The 9,820-nt window shown below is 50.6% G+C and overlaps 1 protein-coding gene across 6 annotated transcripts in view; it reads right to left on the bottom strand.

Moving 5' to 3' along the window:
* Positions 1 to 7,755: 7,755 nt before the first annotated feature.
* TTC12 (tetratricopeptide repeat domain 12) overlaps positions 7,756 to 9,820 on the bottom strand; it is a 54,662-nt gene continuing 52,597 nt past the window's right edge. For 5 of the 6 annotated variants that reach the window (XM_040483030.1, XM_040483035.1, XM_040483031.1 and 2 more), the window contains 2 exons: positions 8,957 to 9,182; positions 7,756 to 7,926 (listed from right to left, as the gene is read on the bottom strand). In XM_040483030.1, the coding sequence (XP_040338964.1) occupies positions 7,851 to 7,926; positions 8,957 to 9,182 (302 nt within the window). In that variant the 3' untranslated portion in view covers positions 7,756 to 7,850. Of the gene's footprint in view, positions 8,004 to 8,956; positions 9,183 to 9,820 lie in introns of all 6 variants that reach the window. The other variant, XM_040483033.1, reaches the window with a different exon arrangement.

The following is a 9,820-nucleotide window of genomic DNA, read 5'->3' as shown; positions in this document are numbered from 1 at the left end:
GTTGTGGGGAACCACCATTCAAGTGTGCCCTTGGCTTCATGAGGTGATGAGCCCCACTGAGAACCACAAGATCAGCCAGACTATGACTCCCAAACCAGGCTGACTTAAGGCTCAGCGAGATCACACTGAATGGGCCCTGGGTGATTTTATCAATATTATGTATAGGAACAATTAATTTGGGGGGTAATAATAGATATGCTTGTTTTAAATTTTACCTAGGGCACCTGGGTGGCTCAGTTGGTTAAGCGTCCAACTTTGGCTAAGGTCATGGTCTTGCAGTTCATGAGTTTGAGCCCCGTGTCAGGATCTGCGCTGACAGCTAGGAGCCTGGAGTCGGCTTCGGATCTGTGTCTCCCTCTCTCTGCCCCTCCTCCACTTGCACTGTGTCTCTCTCTCAAAAATAAACAAACAGTAAAAAAAAAATACACCTAAAACTTATGAATCATAGCTCTTACATGCAGTGTTAGGAGTGCATATAAATTCTACAGTAGTTCAAGTAAGAAAAGATGAGTGCTTTATGAGCAAAACTTTAGAAAATTTAGAAAGTGCTAAAAAAAAAAAGCGTGTTGTGTTCTTACCATCCCCACTCACATACGCACACCCCCTCACACCCACACACAAACACACACCCCAGCAGAGGAGTTTGCCCTTGATCCTGTAGGCAGTTGTGCGAAGGTGCCTGAGAGGGGTACATCACAATGAAAGTGGTGTTTAAGAGGATTATTTGGGCTGCAGTGTGCAGGAGGCTCAGAGGACAAAGCAGGGACAAGGGAACAAGCATGCCTGTCTTTCTGACCCCTGTTCCCCCAGAAATTGAGGATGCATTGCTGGGTTACCATCGCTGCATAGCTCAGTCCCTCAGGCTCTCCCTTGCCTGCCTCTCCCCCCACCTTGACTCCCTCCACCCATCCTCACCAGCCTGGCCCTCCACTTCTGCAGGCCGGCCACTCCACACCCCGGGGAATGGTCCTCTATCCTCCTCCTTTGGGGAGAGTCACATACCAGCACTTCTGACCCTGATAAGAATCCTCATACTTAACTCTGCAAAAGAGCACTTAGGGATGGCCAGGCCCGGGGTGCCTATGGAAGCCACCGATTCAGTATAAGGATCACACGGTGGCTACTATTTCCTGTGGGCTTACTGTGTGCCCAGCCAATGCCGAGAGCCTTCCAGAAATTGTCTCATTGAATCTTTACTTCACAACCACCTGCACCTTCCATGAACAAGGCAATTGAGGGGCTCAGTGACGCACTGGGCCGTGAGCCCAGGCATCTAGACATCCAGACCCCGAACAGGCACTCGCCCCTGTGCAGAACTGCTTCCTCACATCTCCTGTGAGACCCTGCCCTTCTCTGCACCCTTGGCTCAGAGGTTCTCATGCGTAGAGGACAACTCAGCCTCCTGGAGTCTTGATTTCCTTATTTGTAAATGATGGACTGTGGATGGACACTTTTGAGCAGTGAATTATATTTAGCTGGTGAAATCAGATGAATTCCAATTAAGCAGACACTGGACTAGATGGTCCCTGAGTTATTCTCAGCTTGAACATTCTGGAAACCTTTGTCCTCATCACCCATTCAGTATTTGTCATGATCTTGAGTGCCTTTGATCCGGCCTAAGTCCCCACTGCATGTGAAGTAACCCATTTGTATGTGGAAACTCGAGTCTCCGCAGCAGAGGCAGTGTGCGTGTGTGCGTGTGTGTGGTGGACGTGGGGCTCGAGGGGCGGGTGAGGGATCTAAATGAGCAGATGGAGCGGCTGAAGAAGAAAAGCACAAATGGGGAGACAGACGTGGGGCAGGGCCGCGATGCTCTGGCCGAGCTGATCGGGCACATCTGGCAGGCAGCCACCCTCACACGGGTCAGCAGCTCCTCTCAACCCACCAGCGGCCAGAGCCCAGCCCAGAACCAGGCTGACCTCAGGCTGGGGTGGCTGGGAGCAGACGGGCAGTCACTGCAGTTGCTGCTCTGCTGGGACCCAAGGGCCCCTCCCTACCCCTGCCAGGGCGGACACAGAACAGCCAGAGAAATCCGATCCTGGCTCAAGGGCAAAATCAGACAGAGGGCAGAATGCGTTCCAGGAGAGCCCATTCTTCATTTTGCCATTAAAACCAAACCAAACCAAACCAAAAGCCATATTAAAGTTTATTTATTTTTGAGAAACAGAGCATGAGCAGGGGAGGGGGAGAGAGAGAGAGGGAGAGAGAGAACCCCAAGTGTTCCCATTTTGCCATTTTAAAACTGAGATCAAATTAGAAGTCTCATTTATTTATTTATTTTAATTATTAAATTTTTAAAAAAATTATTATTTTTTAATATGAAATTTATTGTCAGATTGGTTTCCAAACAACACCCAGTGCTCATCCCAACAGGTGCCCTCCTCAATGCCCATCACCCACTTTCCCCTACCATCCACCCTCCATCAACTCTCAGTTTATTCCGTGTTTAAGAGTCTCTTATGGTTTGCCTCTCTCCCTCTCTAACTTTTTTTTTTCCTTCCCCTCCCCCACGGTCTTCTGTTAAGTTTCTCAGGATCCACATAAGAGTGAAAACATATGGTATCTGTCTTTCTCTGTAGGACTTATTTCACTTAGCATAACACTCTCCAGTTCCATCCACGTTGCTACAAAAGGCCAGATTTCCTTCTTTCTCATTGCCAAGTAGTATTCCATTGTGTATGTAAACCACAATTTCTTTATCTATTCATCAGTTGATGGACGTTTAGGGTCTTCCCATAACTTGGCTATTGTTGAACCTGCTGCTATAAACATTGGGGTATAAGTGCCCCTATGCATCGGCACTCCTGTATCCCTTGGGTAAATTCCTAGCATTGCTATTGCTGGGTGATGGGGTAGATCTATTTTTAATTTTTTGAGGCACCTCCACACTGTTTTCCAGAGCGGCCGCACCATTTTGCATTCCTACTAACAGTGCAAGAGGGTTCCTGTTTCTCCACATCCTCACCAGCATCTATAGTTTCCTGATTTGTTTATTTTAGCCACTCTGACAGGTGTGAGGTGGTATCTCAGTGTGGTTTTGATTTGTGTTTCCCTGATGAGGAGTGACATTGAGCATCTTTTCGTGTGTCTGTTGGCCATCTGGATGTCTAATCTTTGGAAAAGTGTCTGTTCATGTCTTCTGCCCATTTCTTCACTGGATTATTTGTTTTTTTGGGTGTGGAGTTTGGTGAGTTCTTTATAGATTTTGGATACTAGCCCTTTGTCTGATACGTCATTTTCTTCTTGAAGCTAGAACAAGCAATCCTAAAATATGTATGGAACCACAAAAGGCCCCGAATAGCCAAAGTAATTTTGAAGAAGACCAAAGCAGGAGGCATCACAATCCCAGACTTTAGTCTCCACTACAAAGCTGTCATCATCAAGACAGCATGGTATTGGCACAAAAACAGATACACAGACCAATGGAATAGAATAGAGGCTCCAGAATTGGACCCACAAAAGTATGGCCAACTAATCTTTGACAAAGCAGGAAAGAATATCCAATGGAAAAAAGACAGTCTCTTTAACAAATGGTGCTGGGAGAACTGGACAGCAACATGCAGAAGAATGAAACTAGATCGCTTTCTTACACCATTCACAAAAATAAACTCAAAATGGATGAAGGACCTCAATGTGAGACAGGAAACCATCAAAACACTAGAGGAGAAAGCAGGAAAAAAACCCTCCCTGATCTCAGCCTCAGCAATTTGTTACTTGACACATCTCCAAAGGCAAGGGAATTAAAAGCAAAAATGAACTATTGGGACCTCTAGATAAAAAGTTTCTGCACTGCAAAGGAAACAATCAACAAAACTAAAAGGCAAGGGAAGGAATGGGAAAAGATATTTGTAAATAGAAGTCTCATTTAAATAATAACAAAAAAAGTCATCCGGCAGGCTTCAGATCACAGGTGCCAGGCCACAGCAGGACCCCTGGAAACTTCTTGTTGGAGGGGATTGTCAGCTGTTACTCCCTTTCCTGGGCACTCACTGAAGGTGGGGGCGGGGAGGGGGGTTCATAGCCTCTGGCAGTATCTTGATGAATGAGCACCGTCAATTTTTTTTGTAATCTTTATTTTTGAGGGAGAGAGAGAGAGACAGAGTGTGAGCAGGGGAGGAGGAGAGAGGGAGACACAGAATCTGAAGGAGGCTCCAGGCCCTGAGCTGTCAGCACAGAACCCAACGCAGGGCTTGAACTCACCAACTGTGAGATCATGACCTGAGCCGAAGTCAGACAACGGACTGAGCCACCCAGGTACCCCAGGCTCTCTTGATTCTAAAGTGAGGACAAATACAGGGAGCATCTGTAAGTCACGGGGGCTTTGAAGCCCTTCCCGTTTCAGGGCTCCTAGCCCACTGCTCATGGGGTGCTGCTGGCATAAATGCAGCCCGTCCCCCCTCACCTCCACAGGCAATAAGCACTGTCACACCACCAGTGAACCCTGTTCATGGCCCCGCCCCGCCCAGGCCACCAGACCTTGATGCCTTGGAGGTATTAGAAGGCAGGTCCACAGCTGGGTCTTGGGGGACCCTCATGTTTGCCAGTGGGCACAGGAGAGAGGGAAAGGCAAACACACCTCGCCTGCGTTGAGATGGGCTGCCTAGGAGATGAGTGTATTTTGGTGAGGGTGGGAGGAGGCAGGTAATGAGCTCCTGGTAATTTCTAGCCTAAAAATAGTCACCTGAATAGTCGCCATTAAGTACAAGCCTTCTATTTTCCAGTCACCTGTGCCAGGCACTTGAAGGTTGTTAAATTCAAACCCAGGAATGCTGTAAGTAGGGGCTGCTGCTCCCATTTTACAGAGCGGAAACAGGCTCAGAGAAACTAGAAGCCTTTCGCCCCAAGCTATGTTCAGTAAGTGGAGGAATGTTTGCCTCTGGAAGGAGTGAAAACCCAGGCTGGAGTGAAATTCTGACTCCCCTACTTACCAGCCATGTGGTTCTCGATAAGAAGTACTTACTGTCTTCATGTCTTAGTTTCTCTACCCATCACATGGAGATGATACCTGCCTCACAGCATCTCTGTGAGGCTTTGATGGGGCAAGATATTTAGGCACCTATTACAGTGCCTCGCATAGAGCAAATGCTCAGTGCATGGGCGTGATTCATTCTCTCATTCTCTCTGTAGGCCTGCAGGTCAATGGCCCGTGAGGACCAAGAGTCCCTCCTCTGGCAAGGCGCCTGGGTGGCTCAGTTGGTTAAGCGTCTGACTTTGGCTCAAGTCATGATCAAATGGTTTGTGAGCTCGAGCCCTGCGTCGGGCTCTGTGCCGACAGTTCAGAGCCCAGAGCCTGCTTCGGATTCTGTGTCTCCCTCTCTCTCTGCCCCTCCCTCATTCGCACTGTCTCTCTGCCTCTCAAAAAATAAGTAAAACAAAATAAAGAGAGAGTCTCTCATATGGGGGAGGAGAGTAAATGTTTTCTTCACCTCCAATGACTCTCTCCTCTTACGGAGCCTTCTGAAGAGCCCCTACTCTAAAGGCATTTAGAAAACAGGGTCTCCAAGCCAGGAAGTTCTTGTTAACAGATCCTCAGGAAAGTGCCTGCAGAGGCATGTCCTGCCCCTTCCTGCTATTTCCTCCCAACATTTAACCTTAGTCCTGCCTTGCTGACCTCTAGGACCATGGCCATCACATTGTCTAGGACAGCTGTTTGCCATCTGTTACCTGACATCCCTGTTGTGGCCTCAGGGTGGTCATTCTGTTCCATATCGTTCATGGCCACATTCTCTTTAGGATGGATAATCTCAACCCCTTTGCCCATGGAACCAGTGGTTGGCTTTCCCTGAATAAGCCGTGGCCCAGAGAGTGGGAAGGATGGTGGGAGCCGTATTTTCCATGCCTCCTGGGAGCCCGGCATGGTGACGTGTGCTGGGGGTGACAAGGTTAGGGAGGGCTGGCTTGCACTGGAGATGAACACTGGCATGGAAAACATCTCTCTCCATCCTCGAGAGGGGAGAGCTCTTCGGGGGCAGCCAGACCTTCCTCCAAAGTGGGGAACATTACTGCTCTGGCAGGCACTCTGAGGCAGAGAGAATAATATAATCTGATATTTCCCACTCTTTGGGGAAGAGATTACACATATAGTAGCCATTTTCAAGAGCCACGGAGGAGTGCAGCCAGAGGGGGAGGAGGGGCCTGAACTTGGAATCCAAGGAGAGGAGCCTGCTGGTTGTGCAGGCAGACAGTCTTTTCCATTTTTAAAGCTCCACTGCATTCCCTCTGAAAACAGCACATTTGGCGGCCTCTGACTTTCTTCTCTGGGCTCTGCTTAGTTAGCATCACGCCGACTCCCTTTGCAATCCAGTAGCCTCTTGAAGTGTGTTTGTTTGCCTGATGGGACTGAGTGGACAGGTCCTGGCCTCTCTGCTGCAGTCTGTCACATGCCCCTGGGGATGGTGCTGTGGCCCCATCACAGTGCTCTAGCGAGCTCACTCCAGCCCCAGGCGGTGCTCCGATCCCAGCTCTAGGGTCTCAGGGCTATTGATTTCCTTTTGGCCCCTCAAAATGCCAATTCTCTATCATGGTTTCAGGAGCAGAGTTCTTAATTCATGCCAAGGGCTACTTCACTTGTGGAGAATCGTTTCTTGGGTGTGTTGAATAAATACTCTGAGGAGAGAGAGGATTTCCTTTCCTATATGGCCTGGAAAATGTCCAGCTCTGATTCCTTAAGGGACATGGGCTTTACCCTGGCTTGGGGCCCTCAGATTTAATCTAGCTGATGCCACAGTCAGTCCCCTCAACCTCAAGGTCCACCCTGGTAATCTATTTGTGCAGCACTTTGTAATTCCCAAAGTGCCCTTAGCTCCCAAACTTCATTTAGGCTTGACAGCAACATGGGTGATAGGTTGGACAGCTATTAGTCTGGCTTTTCCAGAAGCTGCAAAGCTCACACAGGTTAAGCGACTTGTCCAGAGTCATGCACCTGCCAGGAAGCGGGGTAGGACCGTAAGTTTTGGGAACTCCAGTCTGAGACTCTCAGTGTTCACTATACCATGAGGGGCCTGCTCTCTACCCTGAGATGGTCACGTGACTGTGCTGAGATGCGAAAGGGTCGTGTCACTCACTGGACTCTTCACTTAGGGACTTGGGGTCCAGAGGTGGCCGCTGTAAGGGTGCAGTGCATTTTGGGGATGGGGCGAGAGTGCAGAGTGGGCTCAGGGAACAAATATGTCGATGTTTATGCGAGTTCAGGGCAGAAACAGATGCCCCTGCTTTGGCACTTGAAGCAGAAAACCATCTGACACAAGGAACAGGGTGCTGAGAACACCCTTAGATGGGCCGGACTAAGGCACCAGGCGGCGCCTCCAGGAACGATTCCCTGGATCACAGAGAACTCCCTGCCTCGGGAGCCTCCCCCTACTACTCAACCCCCTGAATTCAAGAGTACATGGCACAGTGGCAGGCCAGGCCCGAAGAAGCTGCCACTGCCGCTGCCACTGTCCCTGGGCACTCTGGAGCTGGAACTCGGACACTGAGATCCCGCTGTCGAAAAACTTGATGTTTCTTGGATGTTACCAGCAGAAACAGCCAAAGGGGCGGGAAGAGTCTGGTTCCTGTCTAGAAACATTGCTTACAAGGGGATCTGGGAAATGTGGCTTTTTGTTTGCTGGCATCCAGGCCCTGCAGGGCAGGAAGGGACAGGAGGAGGAAAGTGTGATGGATGCTGAGTGGTTTCCAACACCGCGGCCGGCCTGACACCCACTCTGCCATTATCAGTGAGAACCAGAAGGCAAACATCTGAAAACAATGCCCAGCTCTGGAGTGGCCATTCCGACAGTCTTTATTAGCACAGGAACCACCCCTAGCACACAGTCCCGTGATGCTGAAAATGTGCACAGACGCCACATATCTTAAGAATCAGCCACGTACTTCATGGTGGAATTGAGAATCTCTATCCCGTGCAGCTCTCTCAGCTGAGCGACAAATCTGCCATAATCAGAACACCAAGTTCAGGACATCAATGCCATAGTGCCTGGAGCCACCCCCTCTCAGGTAGAAGCTGGCTGGTGAGGCAGAAAGGGGAAGTAGCTGATGCCCTGGGAGCCCTGGCCATCAAAGCACGTAAGGTGCTCAGGGAGGTACAGAAACACGGTAAATACTGTCATGAGTGGCAGATGGACAGGCTGATCCGACGGGGCCTTGCTCTCGGGGACTCCCCAGTAGGTTGCCACTTTGAGCTCAACCTAGCTGACGTGCCTTGCTTTCTGTAGAAGAAAGATTTTATCTGTGCCTTCCGTCTGAACAATCAGACAGAACTTGAAAGGGCCTCAGATGTGATCCCAGTCGACCCTCTCACTCTCTGGGGAGGAATCAGAGGGCTTAGTCTGGAAGAGAAGGAGCCAGCTCTGCTCCCTGTCCATGGAAGGCACCCCTCTCCTATGCCGGGACTCCATCCCTCAGACATGCATGATAACTAGGTGTTTCAGCACATCAGAACCCAGCCAGAGCAGAACAGAAGCCTGAGCTAAAAGGGAAGCAATGCACACAGTGAGAGCAGAGATCTCTTGCCCTGGCTTGTCTTAAACATGCCATTCTTGCTTCAGTTTCCTCCAGCACGGGAATGTGGCCCTCACTGGGCATTCTCCCACATGCTCAGGCAACGGGCAAAGAAGTGAAGGAGGAGGGATGCGTGGACAGATGGGCAAGAAGCTAGAAGAGAAGGAGAGAATGGAATGGAGGGAAGATGACGGCAGTGAGTGCACAGGACAGATGCCTGTCAGAGAAGCATCCTCCCCCTCTCTCACTGGAGCCTGAGAGCCCAGGTCTCTGAGGGATGTAGCTACTGGGCCTAACACCTGTGTGCACAGTAAGCACCAGGACTCCCAGGGCTCTCCACGGAGTTCTGGGTGGCACAGAGGCCCAGCCACCGCATAGCCACCGCATGGTACCTCTGCTGGCCCTGCGTCTTCCAGGATGCAACTGACGCGGGCCACCCCGGCTTGGAGCGGGTGCATACCTGGGCTCGGCCGTGCACAGCTTCCCCAGGGCGATCCCTGCGTTCAGCTGCACGGCTGTCTTCTGGGCGTCGCCACCTGCGTGCCTTAGCAGCACCTGCACAATGTCCGTCTTCAGCAGGGAAGACGCGGCACGGGGCACCTCCATGCAGTTCCCCAGGCAGAGGGCAGCGTTGGCCACCACAATCTCATCCTCTGAGCTGAGCAGCCTCAGCAGAATGCCAAACTCTAGAGGGAGGGGAGAGAACCAGCATCTGTTCCTCTGAACCTCAAACAGCAAGGGACAGGAGGAGCACCTGGAGTGTCAGTGACACTGAGCCTCCCCAAAGCTCTGACATGTCACTTGGTCACTCAGCAAGTATTTGCTGAGTACTATGGACCTCCTTGGCTCCTGGATGCATCTCTGATGTTTCTCGGGTGCCCAGGGCAGTGCCCAGCGTGACACAGTTGTTGTGTGGCTGAATGTTATGTGTCACACAGGTCTGTCTTCCCTAAAGTCCCCGTTCTAAGCCCCTGCACTCCATCTGAGGGCCCCGAGTAGGGGGCCCCGGGTCTGCTCCCTGTGGCTGCAGGGCAAGGAGCAGGATGAAAAAGAAGGGCTCCTTCTTCCACGCCAGAGGACGTGTGAAGAACATTCGCAGGCTGCCTCGCTGGGAACACCCGCTGTACATGACCGCAGCCATGTTTAGTTACTAGACTAAGGCTGCCTCCGACTCTGCTACCTTCCCTGCTCACTAAAGGTCTGTGAAGGGAGAGAATTCGCGTTAGATCAGCGGAAGCAGATGCTCTGCATGAGCCCGCTCATGCTCTGTCTCTCTCTTAAAAATAAATAAATGTTAAAAAAATTAATAAAAAAACCCAAAGAA

This window comes from Herpailurus yagouaroundi, unplaced genomic scaffold (assembly GCF_014898765.1).
Source record: "Herpailurus yagouaroundi ecotype Mexico unplaced genomic scaffold, PumYag 161, whole genome shotgun sequence".
NCBI lineage: Eukaryota > Metazoa > Chordata > Mammalia > Carnivora > Felidae > Herpailurus > Herpailurus yagouaroundi.
This window is presented reverse-complemented; position numbering and strand designations above follow the sequence as displayed.